The 18,749-nt window shown below is 44.1% G+C and overlaps 1 protein-coding gene across 4 annotated transcripts in view; it reads right to left on the bottom strand.

Moving 5' to 3' along the window:
* HTR4 (5-hydroxytryptamine receptor 4) overlaps window positions 1-18,749 on the bottom strand; it is a 129,316-nt gene that overhangs the window by 64,064 nt on the left and 46,503 nt on the right. For all 4 annotated transcript variants that reach the window (XM_061372865.1, XM_061372862.1, XM_061372863.1 and 1 more), the window contains exons 3-4: window positions 4,080-4,205; window positions 2,914-3,114 (exon numbers count right to left, since the gene is read on the bottom strand). In XM_061372865.1, the coding sequence (XP_061228849.1) occupies window positions 2,914-3,114; window positions 4,080-4,205 (327 nt within the window). The remainder of the gene's footprint in view (window positions 1-2,913; window positions 3,115-4,079; window positions 4,206-18,749) is intronic.

Raw genomic sequence — 18,749 nt, 5'->3', positions numbered from 1 at the left:
GCAGCTAGTCTGCAGAGGTGTCATTCTTCAGCATGAACGCAGCAAGCAATAGATAAAGGCTGTGATAATTACCCATGTCTGCATCCAGCCACCAGCTTGGAGAACCTTTTCTCTCTCTCCGCCTGACAGCAAAGAACAGCACACGTATGGTAAACACGTGTGAAAGAGAAAGAGCATTTGTGTGTCCTGAAGTAATTCCCTGACATCTGGCGCTTTCAGGTTTGTCAGCTGTCAGAGAGATTGCCGCAGTGCTTCTGTATCCCAGGCAGCTCTGCTCCCTCACCCCTCGATGTGCAGAGGCTTTCAGCACACCCAGCACTCATTAATGGATTCATCCTCAGCTTCTTTTCAAGCATTTTGACTGCTGCTTAGTCTACCATAGCCAGTACTGAGGGCATGGCAAATATTGGGGGATTTCTCTCTGTCAGTGCATTTATAAGGATGAATCTACAAGGCATTTTCTTAAAGTCGGTTGGTTGGTTTTTTTTTTGCTGTGACACTTAGGATGATCTCCAGCTCTTGGGACCTTCAAATTCAGAGCTCTAAACACTTTTTTGCCCTTATCAGTTTGGGACCAGGACTGGTGAGTTTGTGGTTTGGGTTTGTTTTTAGCCACTGTGTCCATTTTTCATTCTATTTTGAAGAATCATTTTAATCCTGAAGAACTAGGAAGAATGCTTATAGGAAATAGGGAGCAACAGGTTCAAATACACACTTGGTAAACAGAAATCTTTAAAAGCAGGATAATTTTATCACAGAAGGATGAGCACTTAAATGGAATGATGCTCATATGGGACTCATTCAAGCGCAGCGCCCACCAGCCTCAGATGCCAGTGTAGGAAGGACTGCACATTCCCAAAGCCTCCTTAGAAGACATGCAGAACAAGCTTAGAGGTTTATTTTCCTCCAAAGCACAGTTACAGCTCCTGCTTTCTTTCTAGACAGCCATTCCCTTCTTCCACATAGTATTCTACTCATTAAAGTATTGTCCTGGGATGGGAGAATGGTGTGGGGGTCTCCAGACTCATCTCCCTATTTCCCTCTGTCCAAAAGAAGGGGAATCAACTATGTGTTGCTGCAGGCAGTGATGCTCACCCATTGCTATGGAGCTCTGCATCTGGCAGAGAGAATTCAGGACTCGCTGGGCAGAGAATAAAAGGGCATAGAAGGAAGAGTAGAGCTATAATCCTCTCTAAGCCATGCATTTCAACAGCCCTAGAACCAAGACTGTCTCCAACCCCTTTGCCATACGCAGACAAGGCTGTCGCGGGAGCATGGGGACTGATGGGGACAGGCAGCAGTAGAAAGAGCTTATGCCATGGCAGGGCTCTGCAAGAGGGTAGCACAGGCAGGAGAAAGGGGGGAGTTTTCCTTCTGTGCACCCCACATGGAAAGTTTCTCACCCCTGCACTTGTCAAAGATCAGGAGGTGAAGGAGAGGGGTAAAACAACATTTTCCCTTCATATTCCCTTCTCTACACAGCCCCCTGTTTAATTAAGAGCCTGGAGAATCAAATTCCAACATTTCATGTAACAAGGCCACATACAGAGCACAGTGCCTAACATCTGCTTTACTGGTAATTGGCTCAAAGTGCAAATGTTTTTAATATAATGAGCTTCCTCTATCTGCATTGCAGCCACCTAAACTTCCAGATTAGGAAACTCACTGTAGCTGTTGCACATCAGCTTCTCTCTGGATACAGCGCTGCCTGTGCCGGTGCCCCTCTGTCCTACAGCAAAGGCATGCTGCCCATCAGTGGAGAAGTTAATCAAGTACCTTTTGAAGTCTGGCTGTGTACAGACTTTGGATGAAAGGTGTTATTTAAATATTAGCTGTCATGACAATAAGAATGATTATGGTTATTTTGGCCATATTAGTAATAATAAGTAATAGTATTTTTAAAGGTATTGAAATCTCTGCACACAGCTTAAATGAAAGCTCTAAATATTGCTTATTAGAATAGCCAGTCAAAATGTTTTATTCTAAGTATTTATCTTGTGAAAACTCTTGCTATTCTATATGGGAAGTTCTGCCATTTACTGTGAAAAGCTGCAAACAACAGTAAACCAGAACTGGTTGCCATAAATTGTTAAAGACTTCAGCTTCATCCTAATTTTGTAATAAAAGTTCTAAAGAAAAGGAAGTTTTCAGTATTTTCCACAGAGCCCATACATATTTTTCACCAGCTTTACTATCCTTGGTAGCCTTTACTAATAGAGATGTGCAAATGGATGCCTTAGAAAAATAGCCCATAAAATTTAGGGGGTTGTGTGTGCTCTTTTTGCTCTCTCTCCATATAACCTAGTAATATATGTCTCAATGTCATTTAGTAATGATGGTTTTTGTCTGCCTGTATGGCTGCTAGCAGCAGGAAGAGCAGTTCTGATGGCATTTGGAAGACATGTCAAATATTCTTTTGACAAGAGAGAGAAAGATAATTTAATGGTTTTGTCCCTGGGAAGACAGGGTTCAGCACAATACATGAAGCCATGCACCAGCCAAGCCTTGCCCACAGCCCCTGGCAGTAAGCAGCACTTGATGTTGTAATGGAGGGCAATATCCCTGCTAAAACAGCATCCTGTGAACGACACACTGGACTTGCTCTTGGATCCATCTTTAAGGTGTCTTTCCTTAAAATCAGAATGTGTCACGTTGGGTCATTAATGCAAACAGAGCTGTGCTGCGAAGCAGCTGAGAACCTGGCTTCCTCTATCAAAATAGATCTCATTCTTTTCAAGTTTTTCTATACTCATGAGGATTCAGAGACCTTCTGCCAAAATCAGCTATGGAAAGAAATTTATTGCTCTATAGTTCCCAGCAGATTCATATTTCCCTTTGGCTACTGCTGATGAGCAACAACACTGAAAAAGCTTAAAGCAACTGTAATTACTCTTTACGCTCTATTGTTCATACCTGTCCAGTGAAATACAGCAGAGGTGCAGGATTGATGCTGTGGTGAGCAGGACATCGAGGGATGTCCGGACCAGGCAGAACATCTCCCCATAGATCCAGTTGTCCTGAACCAACTCAATGGCTCCAAATGGCATCACCAGCACTGACACCAGCAGGTCCGCAAAGGCAAGGGAAACAATGAAATAATTGGTCTTGATTTTCCTGCAAGACAGATCACAAAATTAGGGTGTAGAATAGTTTCAGTGCAGCATCCTTTACATGTGGACAGAGATTTAAGCTCTTGTTCGGGTCTAATTCACTTAATCACACTAAATGGTTCTTTCTAATGTACTCCTCATTTTAATGGTCACTGCTGGCTTGTTCCTGGGTTTTATAGCTTAATACCCACCATGCTCCCTGCATAAACAAATCTTTCTGCTCACACAGAAGAGGCAAATAGATGCTCACAGGCCTCTGCATGTGGCTCAGCCTCACAGCTTGTATTGGAGAGTTTGGGGTGGAGAAGGGGAACTTTATTTCAACTTGTAAATTGAGAAAATCCTTCCAGAAAGCACTGAGAAGAATCTAGACAGAAGCTGTAATTTTAACTTGAAGAGTACTTTTTAAATCATAACAATAAAATAGAATTAAATCCATTAAAAAACCCACGCAGAATATGAATAGAGGCTGTTGAATATCTCACTCTGCTCCTGAGGTTGGTCTGACAACTCCCAGGGTAGCAGCAAAGCATCAAGACAAGAGTTGTGCCTGTGGAAACACTCCCCCCCCCCCCCTCCAAAATCACGGGCAGCATTTTGCCAAGCTGCAGCAGTGCAGCACAATGGCCACAGAGCCTTGGTCTGCATGGCTTTCTGATGGCCTTATTAGGAAACCTGAGATGGAAGAGGGGTAGAGGGCAAGATGCTTCTCCAAGGAATTAGCTCTGTTTTTCACTGTTCTATCTGGTTTCTTTATACTGAGAGTGCTAAAAATGTAGAGCATGGATACTAAAATGATCCCACCACCCCAGTGTAAATCTGAATGGGGAGGCACTGAAGCAGTGTGGGTCTGACATTGCAGTTGTGCAATGTATAGACAAAGACACCCCTTGTCATGACAGTTTATGCCCTCAGCTGTGGACATGGGTCCTGTTAGATGGTCATTTCCCCCTGGCTGGGTGGGCTCACCTGAGCTGCCTGTCCCGGCACACGGCCACCATCACCAGCAGGTTCCCCAGGATAGCCATCAGTATAACGGCGGAGATGAAGGTGAGCAGCACGATCTTCTCCGCTACGCCAAAGCCCTCACTCGAACTGGGGAGCGCACAGAAATAGAAGAGAAAAGAAAAGAAGCTGCAGTGGCACTGGGAGAGGGTTGCCTGGGCAGTGCTAAGGTGCTTGGGCACTTCCTGGTGTGAGTGTGAGAGCAGCATCCCCACACAGCAAAGCAGCCTTCCCACCAGGACCATTAATAAAGAGATTTTGTGTTTATGGGGAAGGCTGCAAGGCTTGTGTTCATCAGCAGAAAGGCTACAGGCAGAGGACACCCACAGCCACCCAGCTCTCCCAGTGATGGGTACACCAGCATGTGCAGCAAAGGAGCCCATTTCTGAGGGCTGGAGTGAACTGTGCCTGATTTCTGAAAGTCCCTTCCAGTTCAGAGCCTTGGTTGAAAACATTTTCATTCTCTTTTCACCTCGATAAATGAAATTATTTTCTCTGCAGAAGTGTTTTGGTTTTCTTTCATTTTTCCATTCTTCTCAAGGTTTTCCTCAAGATGAGCATTTTACACCTTGAATTTTGAAATCTATGTAATCTTTTCCCTTGTTCTCTCTTCCTTTCACTCTGCAACACAGAACAAAAGGCAGTCTGGCTTTTTTTTCTTTTTCTTTTTTTCTTTTTCCACAATTAGGGAAAAGAAAATAAAGTTTTAAAAGGCACCTGACATCCCTCTACCCTGATGCCCATAATTTCTTTCATTTAATGATGAGAAAGAAAAGAACAAGGACGGATGACACAAGAACACAATGTTGGACATATTTTAAATTTGCATTTCTACAAATACCTTGTCAAACCTCTCAAAAAAGTTGGGTTTTTTGAAGGCTGCAAAGGGAGGTAACGCACGGCACACAATAAATAGTGCTGAATTCCTCATAACATAGGTTTTATAACAAAATTCTGAGCCACTTTTCTTTTAAAACTATTTCCAAATATGAATCCAGAACAAAATGCATCCTAAACCTTTGCCATCTTGTGTAACTTTCCCTATGACTTTACACTGGTGATAACGGGTGTTTGTCCATGCACTGGCATTAAGAACAGCATTTGACACTAATTCAGCAGGGAAATTTCTTCACAGCATGCAGAGCTGGCATTCAGCACCCAGGATTAATGTGGTGAGATTGTGCAGGTAACTGAAAGATTGAACTGTTATTCTGATTTACTTTGACTTCCCCCAGGGTCATTTCCTATTTACTAAATACAACCCAGACTTTTACACTTTATCTCTCTGAATTGTCCTGGTTTTGGCAAAGATGAAAAAGATTAGAGACTGCTGAAGTCCTGCCTCTGCTACCGGTTAATAAGCTTCTAGGAATTGAGCTCACCCTGAGTCTGCGCTGTAGAACATCCACTTAATCACAGTCTCAATTGTTTTGCCCTAAAAGCAATGCCACTTTGAGTACAACTTTTTTTGCCCACTGCCTATTGCACCAGTGGGTCAGATCGCAGCCTGCTGAGCCTGAACTCTTCATGCTGAGTATGAACAGTACTTTAGGAAGTTTTTGATTTTCAATGTTTTAGAAGGAAATACATCACTGGGAGACAGATGAGGATGTTCATGAGCAAATAAAGAACTGGAAAAGAGGTGCCCTGGCCTCACACTAATTTCATAGAAAACCGCAGCACTAGGCAGACACATGCAGGCTCAAAATCAAGTGCAATTATACTGCTAATAGGAAAGAGATTCAAGGCAATTGCATATCCTAGCTTCATAAATGTATGTTAACATTTATACACCAAGTGCTTTCCCACCTGTGAGAGCACAGGTAGCTTTTAATTCCAATAATCTTCTGTGTGAAAACTAAAAGATTAATAAATGTCACATACAGTAGACACAACTCTACAAGGTTTTAAGGCAAAATGTCCCTTAGTGCTGCCAGGCATATGGCCTTCTGAAAGTGGGCTGCAGAGGTACAGAGAATGTGGAATGCGTGGCTAAGGGTGAAGGGTATCAGGTAAGGAGGTGGGTTTTGTCCTGTATTGGAATGAATGTTCCCAACCCAGAGGTAAAGGCATGACTGCTTCTTTTGCCTGCTGGTTATCAGTGCAAACGTCAGTAAATAGTCCTGCTTAAGGCAGGAAGGTCTCTGGGGTTATGCTGAAGCAGTCAGACATAGCCATGGGTTTTCATTCAGCACTTGTTTTTGTGCAAGTCAATTATAGATGCTAAGATAGGAGAAAGGCAAAGGCAAGATGTGTTTTTATTTAGGATCTGAAAGTTTGCACTTGATTAGAAAAAGGTGTCTATTGAACTTGGCACAACTTCAGTGAGGGCAATTAACGCTCCAAGAAGCTGGCAGCTCCAGGCAAACACTTCAGTGTACGCAGAAACGTTGACAAGGCTCTTCCTCAACTAAATGTGTCTTTCCCAGTTTTTACTGGAGAGCGCTTCTTCCCAATACCTTGGCTCATTAGTTCTTGGACAACTCTTTCCACAAGTGGATTTTGTGCCTGCAGTTCTTGCAATTACACTGCAACTGCTGCCTGCAATTTGCCTCCACTGGCCCAAGTCACACTTACTCTCATCTGACAGCGTAAAATTCCTATTGATCAAAAGGAACGGCATAATCCATCATTCTGACAGTGGCCTGTGGGAAACGAAATGCCTACACACATATAGGAGTACCTCCCTTGCATGCTCTCTCATGCCACAGAGGTCTGTACCACAGCAGGCTTGTGTTTAACAACTTGCGGAGGATTCTTTTGCCTTCTTCTCTTTGCTCTGTCTTTTGAGCTCTCAGTACATGGTGACCGCTATCTCTGGGCAGCTTTCCTTCTTGGTCTCATACTAACATGCTAAATGCAAAATCAAGCAAATAGCGCCAGTTTCTGTGTTTCAGCAAGCACCCCAAATTCCACACAGAGATTCTTTCCTCAAAACTAAAAGTAACTGGCATCTAGTTCCTTATTCTAACACTGAAATTTAAAGCCATCCTAAAGAACTGACCACACGGCTGCTCCTAGAATAGGTGTCCCTTCTTCCTCTGCTAGAATTCATTCTCCCTCTCTCCCAACCACCCCACATACAGCTGATCTGCAAGACCTTATTTTCCTCAGAAGCAAATCCTGCACTGGAGATTGTGGGAGGCAGGAAGGTGGGAGCTGCTGAACCCGCACTGCAGACAAGTCCTTTGGAAAAGGATGAGCGGCCAGGAGTGGGCCCTTCCCTATGGGCACCATGCACAACAGATGCATCGGGTGATTCTCCTCTGCTAGAGGTGCACACATGGCTCTGGGCCCACCGCTTGCCCGACTCCTGCAGGTCACTGCTGCACAGCTGGGGAAGGTCAGACACCTGCCAAGCATCAGTATTTTGAGCACAACCCAGTGCTGGAGCCTTCATTAATAACGTTCAGGAGCAGAAGACACCGTGAAAATTAAAGCGAAATGGAAAAGAACTTCAAAGGGAGGTCTCAGCCACAGGCCTTCTAGCTGGGTACCAGGTGGGATGAAAAACCTCAGGAACAATGAGGATGCTGGGATCAAAGGCACCTTGACTGCCAAGCTGTAATTGTACCTGTCTAAATAAGCCTTCACAATAGGCTAACATTGCTTTGTGGTGGCATCTGTGAAACAAAATGTCAAACCACACTGAACAGTGCCGTACAAAAGATGTTCCTTGTCCTGGGTGAGCACGGGCACACAGTGGTAAAGAGGACGATGATGGTTTAATTTATACAGAGCCAGGCTGAGTTGGATTTATGGTTTGTCTTATCTAGCTTTGCCCATCCTTCTGCTGTCCCTGAACTATTCTCATCACTGCTTTATTTGAGCACCTTGCAGCCGCACTCTGCAGGGTGTACAGAGGGGGAGAGACACCTCCTTCATCCCCAAATCTTGCCAGGGTGGTGAGATGTGGATGGGGCTTCTCACTCAACCATGCAGTGCCTTGGGAGGGGGTTGTCACGGAGCCAAATGTCACCAGATGTTGCCCTGCTCACTGAAGGGTGCTTCAGCTTCAGCCAGTGTACGCAGGCACCCCTGCCCTGAAAGCACAGGCATCCTGTTCTGCATCATTTGACTTAGCTGGCCACAGCCAGGGCTCTGAACAGAGGCCAGCAGGTCAGGAACACACACTGGCACACTTGTCGATGAAGCAGTTGCTGTGATAATAGTTTCGGAAGTGTTTGAGAGATTTCTCCAAAGAGTATTTCTCTCATGCCATGTTGCATTGCTCCCCTGGGGAACATTAAAGAGGCATACGCATCACTGGGGGTGCAGGAAGGATGTTCATCTGGGCTATGTTTCTATACATCTGCCTTTTAAATAACTTATCACGAAGTAGGAATATTTGTTAATTATTCAGTCTCAGTAATTCAAAGCTGTTAATAATGAAAGAAGTGGATATTGCTGTAAATTAAAATCAATGGTTTGCATAACATCTTTTATCAAATCTGTGCGCTCTGGCTTCCAAGCATGCTTCCCTGTTTAATAAAGCAGAGATTGATGGGTTTGCTATTATGAGGAAATGAGATTCAGACAAAATGATTGTTGGTTAGTAGGAATACAGAAATCACTTAAAGAAAAAGGTGAAATACCGATGCGGAATGAATGCTTAAAACCCATACATGGATGTATTTAAAAGGCTCTTCTGTATAGTCGTTAAAGTGAGTAAAAAAAGTGTAATTATTTTTTCAAGCTCAGTTTCTACTTTCCTGTAAACACCGCAACTTTTCTAAATGACCTCAAGTGCTTCTGCGTATTTTATGCAGCAATTAAACCACACACATCAGTCATGTTGGTAAGATCACGTACATTGCTCCTCTGGTTTTTGTTACACATCACACCCTGACCTCCCTGCACTGCCACAGGAAAAAGCTCTCCAATAAACATCTCAGTGCACCTTGGGTAATGCACAGACACTCCTGCAGGAGTGCAAGATGGAAAAGAGAGTGAGGGCTGAACAAATAAGACTTGGCTTTTGGGGGCAGAGAAGCACAGCTGATACAAAGGAGGCTGGATAGCCCATTTCCAAACTGGAGAGGAATAGCTCTGCCTGCAGAGGTAAGCTGGGGGAGCATCTCCTGGAGGTACCCAGGGACCATAGTGAGCACTTCATAATAATGGCTGTGTGTAATCATCACTGAAGGAGATTAAAAGCATGCAGCAGTGGGAGCATGTGAAAGAGCTTTCCTGACTTAACAGTGGCCTCAGTGTATGGGGAATACATGGAAGAGTTGGTCCGCTTTGTTTTCAACTAAGCCATGGCTTTTCCCTCTGTAACTCCAGCTGACATCTGTAAATCCATCTGACATCATGTAGTCTTCAACCACAAATAAGCTGTCGTTTCCCTCTCCTCCTTTCTACTCCCCTGATTACTCCTAGGCATAAAATCAGAGGCTGTGTTAAACACTTCAAAATCAGGGTACGTTATTTTATGAGTAAACCTAACAATGCACGTCTCAGTATAGAAACATGACAATAGGGAAGATATTATTTGATCTATGGCTTTCCAACTGTTATCATATTCTTTTGTACTGCCACCTAAAAATATTAATCATAAGTCAGCATTAATCCAGAAGCATGTAATTTCTTTTAGTGACTTCAAATGCTACATTGCCTGTGCCGCTTCACTTCAGACTGTGCAGATGGCAGGACAACTTCTAACAGATTCAAGTCAATTATGTACTTCACTTCTGTTTTAGAAACAGATTGAAATTAATTTAAGTATTGACAAGCCAGAAATAAACAGCATTCCACATATCAAAATAACTCAGTCATATGGTTGGCTTGAGTGCTTTCTTTTTTAACCAAATAAATTGCGGCGGTGGGATGGGTGGGAAGGGATGAGGTTTTCTCCTTTTATAATGGCTTGAAACAAAACTATTGATAACATCACTGATCCCACACCTCCGCTCCTACATACCTCCTGGAAGCTTAATGCTACAAGGCTTGGAGAATTGTTTTAAGCAGGTGATAATACTGATTAAAATCAATTGTCAAGATGAAGCAAAAAAGACAGGCTATTTAAATGTTGCAAAAATTGCTGTGTGGGGGCTGTGCAGTCAATCAGTACATGCCAGGAGCACTCTCCCATTCGGGAGTGGGTGCACACTGGAGCCTTGGGACCCTGGGAGACACTGGGGCATGAGCTATGGTTCCAGCCCTGCATGCTCCCTGGGCTGTGAGACTGCCCAGATTGAGGCTGACAGGCAAGGCATAAGGGGCTCTGAGAGCCAAACCCAGTGAAAAAAAGCCAGCTTTCTGCCGGTCCATGCCATATCTTTAGCTTACATCACCAGAAGTTCTTGCCTTTTCCAGATGGAAACTGGATGTGGGCCTCAATGATCCTGAACAATGAGATGCTTTATCATCATCTTCATACAGGGGAAGGTCTGAGACTGACAGAGACAGACAGCAGTTTGCATTGTTACATGGGTAATGTGTGACAGAGGTAGGAGACAAATCCAGACCTAGCTAGTCTCCAAGGAACTGCCTAAGCCTCAGGACCTCTCCCCTTGCAGGGAAGTTAGGTGGGAGTCCAGCAGCCACGTCTACCTCTACTTTCCATAGGACGAAGGACAAAACCTGGCTCTGTTCTTCCCCAGATCAAGTGTTACATAACTTACACCCACATATGAACGGATATTGCTGCAAGGCTGATGCCTTTAAGTACAATCCTTGAAAGCCATTAGACTGACACCTAAGATATAAGATAAAATTAGCTTATGAAACTAGCATTAGATTCAGATGACAGTATTTACACGGAGGAAGGGCAGCTGCTGCAATCACTTTGTTTGGGATCCACTAACAGCTACGGCAGGACAGCTCTTGTGCAAAGCCCTGTGCAATGACAAATCACAATCTACGCAGAGTTGCAGGACCTTGCCACTATGTTTTGTTCCTTTAATATACTTTCAAGTCTTCACATTTTACTCCCAACATACCCCTCACTTCCTGAATATTCCCCTTTCATATTCACACAAACATAACAATACTTTTCGGATATGCACGGTCTACTTATTTTAATGAGGTCAGCATTATGAAAAATCAAATCTCTGGTTTAGGCATAGGAAGGAATTTAGGCACACTACAAAGCGCAGCAGAGATGTTGCAACAACCGTTTTTCCTTTGCAAATGCTGAATAAAACCAAAGATCAAAGATGCCTTTAATCAGAAATGCCTTGATCAGTTCCCAGTTAGAATTGCTCCTCAGAATTAAGCCCACTGCATCTTCCAAACTGCAAGTCAGTTCAATGAAGAACAGAAGATGATGAAGGAAGCACAAAAATAAACCTGACTTTTGGTATATATTCCATATTAATAACGTGATTATCCTCTATTTTCCAGGTAAGTGGCTCTTGTCTATCTCATGTCATACAGCAGTCTTAAACAGAGCAGGCTGCATGTTCAAATGACAAACACAGCATAGCTATATACTAAGGGGATCTGATTTAATGAAGCATCTTAGTTCCCAGCAGCATTCCCATTAATTGACATTCATTTCACTTCCATATGCTATAAATGTTAAAACAGAATCTATTCTGTACTTTCAAACAGGAATTTTTGTAATTCAGTTATTGTGCAAAAGAATTTTACTTTACAGAGACATGAGCAACCTCACCATTACACATACATGTACCACTATCTCAAGCTTTATCTCAGTAGTTTAGAGAGTAGTGATGCAGACCTGTGACATAACCTCTTCTGTGACAGGCATAAGCTGGAAAAATCATGCTAAACATACTCTGAGTGCCCAGATTTCTCACAGAAACCTGTGTGATGCCTCCTGCAATAATTATGTGCAAAACTGAGACTGATCAAGCAGAGCCCACTTCTCTTTAAGGGTGAGCTGCTGCTCCTGGGCTAAAAGCATTTGTTTCCCTGTCTTGCAGGTTTTCCCATCAAGAAAAAACAAAAGTTAGCCCTGCCCTATGCTCAAACATCTGTTTCCCCAAAGATAACTCTATGAAAACACCCCAATAGAAGGTCTTAGTCTTTATGGGCATTCTTTTACTGAGTTCTTATTTTAAAACCAGGGAAAACCTTTGTTCCCATCTTTTCCAAAAGCCTGGAAGTTGCAAGTCTTTCAAATCAAAAAGCATGAAGGCTTTGCTCTGCTTTTGCAAGCAGTATTTACAGCCAGGGAAATACTGTTAAACGAGAGGCTTTTAGTCATAACTGGTGAAGAGTCCTGGCATCAGGCTGTATATTAAAATATCCAGGCTGTGTACTTTTCCTACTGCATGGGACAATAAAAGACAAATACAGCTATTGGCTGTCTAACTTCTAATATTTCCTGGATAGTTTCCCAGTTTCAAGGACCTAGAGGAATGAAAGAGTTTCTTGTTGTTACCCCTGCTAATGGAAGACTTGGCACAGACAAGATAACACATTGATTTCTGGAACACATTTTATTTGAGACACCCCACACGCACCCTGTGTGGCTCTGAGCCACATGAAACCAGTTCCCAGCTCATTCATTACCAGACGATGGCAGGAGGCACTTTCACTTCTTGTTTGAAACTGTTGGTAGAGTTCATCTGTTTGGCTCCCAAGGTGCGTGCCCCTTGGAGTGGTTGACGGAGTGATTGCCTTGTGTCCCCAGGGAAAGATGTGCCTCCCTAGTCCCTTCTCCAATGCCCTGATTTCTGAACTGCCCAACCAGTTCCCTGTACCCCAACATAAAACACATTGGTCAAGCTTGACAGAAGTCATCTTTGAGAGGTCATGCATTTCCAGGTCTGCTACCTCAATTTGAGCTTTACCATAAAGATGAGAGTTGGCAAAGCTAATTCCAGAGGTGTCAGCCAGAAACCTTTCACTTATTCACCAGCTCATTTTGTATGAACTTCACTGTTTTACTTGGCCTCCAGATCACTGTTTTATTTGGGCTCCTTTATAAGCAAGGACATGGAAAGTCCTTGATTCAAGAACAGAGCACTCAGATTTCTTGTTTTATTTAAACCTCCTTCTATATCCCCAGCTAAGTGCATGTTCTGAATACTCTCCACAAAAGCCTCATCACATTTCTCACTTCAAATAAACAAGCAAAGATGTCAACCTGGGCAAGCAGCAGGATAGAGGAAAATCAAGCAGCTGGAACTGCTTTGTAGACAGTAAGTGCAAGCATTCCACTCGGATGCAACCCAGATCTCACCCAGAAGTCCCATCATTTCTCTGAAGCCAGCCTAAGAAGCTCTGGAAGTGTTTGCTCAGTTGTGATTTCCTTTGGCTAACGAGTGCAAGAGCTTCCAGGAGGAATGTCTCACCAGCTCACCTGCAGAAGCCCTTGACAAACATTCCTAGGTTAGCTGTTACAGAAGAGAACAATGTGAAGAGAAGAGACTTTCTTCCCCACAAAGGAGTGAAATGACCTCGAGGTTTCTTGGTGGCATCAGGTATGGACTTTGCACTCACAGGTTGGTTTGACCCACAGTTGGGAGTGAGCTGTTACCTCTACCAGCTACCATAGTGCAGACTGATTTTAAGTCTTTTTCAGTTCGATAACTGACCACTTGCAAATAGATTACACCCTGATATGCTGGGTAGCACAGGTCTATAATCTTCCCTGCCACTGATTGAGGAAACTGGTCCAAGAATTTTGAAGGGAGAAGAAGAAGAATTCAAGGGGAAAACAGGGCACACCCTACTGGAAATAAAACCTATTGCCCTATACTTGGAAACAAGCAAAGGCCTGAAATTTGATAAAATAGAGCAGAAATACAGGATCAGTTTAAGGGTTTAAAAAGCTTATGGAGGAAGAAAGGCTGGGCACGTCAGCTGTGTCATGTGGCCCTATTAGTAAAGTTTTGAGACAAGTGAAGAAGAAAAAGGTAAGCTGCCTGCATCCAGCATCTTAGATACACCTATAAAATGACACTGCAAACTCAATGCTGTTCTCAAGTGTCACAGAAGGGACCAACCAAGCATAGAGACTCAAGGCTCAAAAAGAGCAAACAGACTGCAACAGCCATTTGCTTTTGTGTGTAATTTGCTCCACCTCAGAGCAGGGAAACCAGCTTCCAACCCAGGGTGGGCAGGTTGCTGGCAGTGCTGAGCAACCAGGCTGCTCAAGCAGGGAAGCATGTTCCCATTGGGCTTAAATTCTTTGCTTAGGGGTCTGCAAGGTTGTTGGAAATACAGTAGATCTGCCAGTCACAAAGCACTGAAAACTTTAATTGGTGACATTTCTAGAAAGCTGCTGCAGTGCATTTTAACTGAGGATGAGCACAGAAAGTTACTCTGGTTTGCGGTTCATTTTCTGTTCATTCAAACTCCAACAGGTATTTCAGGTGAGGGACACTGTTAGCCGAATCAGTTTACACCTCGAATGTAATCTTCTGTCTTACAGTGCATGCCTAAGACTAATTCTAAATAGATCCTCATGTTGCTGCAAAGATACAGCATACACAAGGGCTTAGAGCATGGCTTACAGGAGAACATATAAGCAATACAAAACCACTAGATGCCTGCACTGGACTAGTCCCAGATCTGCTGGGCTCAGGAAAGCATATTGAACAGTAGCTGAATTGCAAGAAATAAAACCTCCATGTTTCACTGTAGCTGCCAGCTCAGCCCGAAAATCACATCCCCATTATGGCCCATAAATATGGAAATTGCAAATAATGGCAGCAATGGGACCAAATCTATTTCAGCTGCTTGGGAAGGGAGGAAAAAAATATGTATTCTTCCACTGTAGCATGGCCCAAAATCCACAAAAGTAGTTTAATTCCAAAAGAAGACAGGCAATTTATTGATCTTCCAGGGATGTCTACCAGCAATGAGGAGATTTATCTTGATGCACAAGCCTCAAAGAAGCTTCTCTGGCAGCCCATGCCTCCTTTTCTGCAGGGTAACTCAAAATCTGTCTGGACTCCTGTGACATCCTTTACTTGCTCATGTCCTCCAAATACTCAAGCCACTAACTGGGTGTGCTCAGAAATATGTCACAGCTCTTGGGCTCACCACTCAGCTCTCAGTCCCGAGAACTTCTTGACTAAATTAACATCAATGAATCAGGTCCTTCCTGCGTATCTTCTTTCGTCAGATGTATTTATTCTCCTCTTACACTTCCCATTAAGTAGACAACAACCTGTTAGAATCATAGAATAGTTAGGGTTGGAAAGGACCTTAAGATCATCAAGTTCCAACCCCCTGCCATGGGCAGGGACACCTCACACTAAACCATCTCACCTGAGGCTCTGTCCAACCTGGCCTTGAACACTGCCAGGGATGGAGCATTCACAACTTCCCTGGGCAACCCATTCCAGTGCCTCACCACCCTAACAGGAAAGAATTTCCTCCTTATTTCCAATCTAAAGTTCCCCTGTTTAAGTTTTAACCCATTACCCCTTGTCCTATCGCTACAGTCACTAATGAAGAGTCCCTCTCCAGCATCCTTGTAGGCCCCCTTCAGATACTGGAAGGCTGCTATGAGGTCTCCACGCAGCCTTCTCTTCTCCAGGCTGAACAGCCCCAACTTTCTCAGCCTATCTTCTTATCTGTTCCCAGATAAATCCTCAGAGGTCTCAGGAAGCTCATGAGATGTTGTGGTTTAAGCCCAGCTGGTAACTCAGAACCACACAGCAGCTCGCACACTCCACACCCCCCCGCCCCTTCTTTCTTCCCTCGTTTCCGGCGGGTTGGGAAGGAGAACTGAAGGAATGTAATTCCCATGGGTTGAGATATAGAACAGTCCAGTAACTAAGGTATGACACAAACCAGTGCTGCTACCACCAATAACAATAATGATAAGGGAAATAACAAGGGAAGAGAATACAACCACGCACCACCTGCCAACCGATACCCTGCTCGACCCAAGCAGTGATCTAACCCTCCTGGGTAACTGCCCCCAAGTTTATATAGTGGGCATGACGTGCTGTGCTATGGAACACCTCTTTGGCTAGTTTGGGTCAGGTGTCCTGTCTCTGCTTCTTCCCGGCTTCTCCTCCTCCCTGGCAGAGCATGAGACTCAGACAGTCCTTGGACAGAGTAAACATTACTGAGCAACAACTAAAAACATCAGTGTTATCAGCACTGCTGCCAGGCTGAGAGTCAAAACCACAGCACTGCACCAGCTACTAAGGAGAAAAATGGCTGCTACTGCTGAACCCAGGATGAAAGAGCAAGCCCTGGTTAAGTCTCCAGACTAGTCTACTGACAGTGAGCAATGAACTGGCACATCACCACAGGCCTATGATCTCACTGTGGGAAGAAGGCTTTGAAAACAAATAAACTGTATTTTCAGGTCCTGGCCTTTAAGACAAAGTTGAACAGAACTGAAATGCCAATAGATAGAACTCTGGAGATAAGGAGATGGAAAATAATAATCTGAGCTCTAGGAGCCAACTGGGAGCTCGGGTGATTTTCCAGATTAGGCTAAGGAGCAAGGGACCAACTGAAATAATGTGTTTATACATATCTGACATCTGGAACCAACTTCTTTTAAAAGACATGTTCTTGTTTAGCACTGTATCCAGTGGAGTCTGCTCTTACCTCTGTCTGGTACCCTGCTGAACAGCTACCCAATATTCCCACAGAGAGGGCACTTGGGCTGTGAAAGTCACTTAGCAAACAAACAAGCAGATACTGAGTGCATTAAAGCTTTAGGGTCATTGAAAAAGTAAGGAAAATCTGCCTGCTGTTAGGTGGCAATATTCTGTGCCTACACACAGAGCCACAGTTGAGATGAACTGTAAGTGTCCAGCCTAAGGCAGTTGACAATGACAGGTATGGCCCCAAAACAGCCATGAGTTTTCCTCTGCTCTCATGTAGGCACGAGCTTATGTGCTGCAGGAAGGGAAAGGCCTTGCTCAATTCGCTCTCCTTCACTCTGACCCGTCAACAGACGGATAGCTCACCCCAGCCCTCCTTAGAAGCAAACAGCACTTTTCTTTCTCCTTCACTCCTCACTGAGCTTACAGCAATGCCAACGTGCAATAGAAAGGTCAGATGTTGGGCCATTTATCACAGGTATACCAGCAGAGAGCCAGAAACCCAGAATGTCTCCAGTAGCCCTCTCCAGTGTTGATATTCTGTTTCAAATGCCTTTTTTTCTGCAAGGATATATATATATATATATACACACACACATATATATACACGTTTCCAAATTTACTGTTCCTCAGATGTGAGAAATAGAAGGGCATCTGTTAATTGTGAGATTAAATTCTCCCTGTAGTCCACACACCATATCCTGGGAAGGACTTGAACTGGATAAGGTCATACTAAGCTTGCAACATTTCAGAGTAGAAACTTCATCAGCCACAAGAAGTCCCCTGCAACAGGCAGACCCTTCACCTCTCCACCTCCTGTGCAGGTGCTTAAAGGCAGCTTGGCCTCTAGCAGCTTGGGTTGTATGGAGGGATAGGAGCGCAAGGACTGAAATTGCCTCTTTGCAATGTAATCCCAGCAGTTCACCATACTAATGACACCTTGTCTCCCCATGGGACGAGGAGGAACCAATTGCCTTGCTACATTTTTCAGCATGCCTCAAGTTGGGGTTTTTCTTTTTGACCCTTTCTTTAATGACCTGCCCTACAATGGATTCACCCCAAGCACCCAAAGACTCCCTGAAAGCTTCATCTCTACAGGGTTCCTGTCCATCACATGGCAAAGCTTGTGTTCAGACAACAGATCCTTTTCCTTAGTGTTCTGTCTTTGGGAGGCAGACACAGGACACACGATGGCAAGTCCTTGGTTAACAGATGGGGCAATGGAGCAAGTAAGTTCAGCCAGTGACTGAGGTTCAGACCTCTAACTGTTGCCAGACAAGGAGTCACATCGCTGATGATTCATTGTCACAGTACAGTAAGGCCAAAATAAATAGTGGAAAGACTGAACTAAGAAAAGGAGCACATTTCTTATCTGTGTCATAGATGCACTCTGCTCCAGGGTAATAGTCTATCAACAGCCATTTACACTACCTGATAGCAGGTCCTAGAAACAGCCAAGTAAACAGTACAAAATGATTTGCTGCAACACCTTTCATATCTGAGGTAGTAGAAAGGCTCTTTCCCAAAGAGTGAGTGGCTCATTCTGCAGCTGCACACGCTATCGCAGCAGGATCTGCAGTAGGTAACAGCTCAGCGGAACTCTCAGCATTGCAGCCTTATACCCAAGACAGCATTCTCAGAAGAGCTGTCTACCCAGGACCTCGGGACTGTCTTTTACTTCTCCCAAACCAACTCAGGGAATTTCAACTCCATGAGAGGAGAGCAAAAGCCATTAGATTTCCAGCCATTAGATTAGATTAGATTGGCTGTAGCCAATACCCTTTTGTTCTGAGACACCATCACCTCTGTTCTATGAGGAAACATGGCTCTGTCAATATGGTCCCCTATTAACCCTTACACAGCTAATTGTGTCCCATGTCTCTCACCTAGCCCCAGTTCTACAGCACTCCTCTCTTAAGAGACACCCCTACATCCCCTCCCATCTTCCTTACTTACCACACCTGAGCACGGCTGGCTCAAGAAATTCCAAACATGGAGATACATTGAATTTTGCCAGCCTAAAATTGAGGGTCAGCCCTGAAAAGTCAAGGAGTGTGTCCTGGAAAGCCTCTGGTGCTGCAGGGCCCAGCACTACCCTTCCATGAAGCTGTTGTGGGGAAAAGGTAGCAACAAGGTACAG

Source organism: Neopsephotus bourkii, unplaced genomic scaffold, assembly GCF_033783945.1.
Source record: "Neopsephotus bourkii isolate Nb327-2 ecotype Australia unplaced genomic scaffold, CSIRO-AGI_Nbou_v1 NB_1622, whole genome shotgun sequence".
In the NCBI taxonomy this organism is placed as follows: domain Eukaryota; kingdom Metazoa; phylum Chordata; class Aves; order Psittaciformes; family Psittacidae; genus Neopsephotus; species Neopsephotus bourkii.
This window is presented reverse-complemented; position numbering and strand designations above follow the sequence as displayed.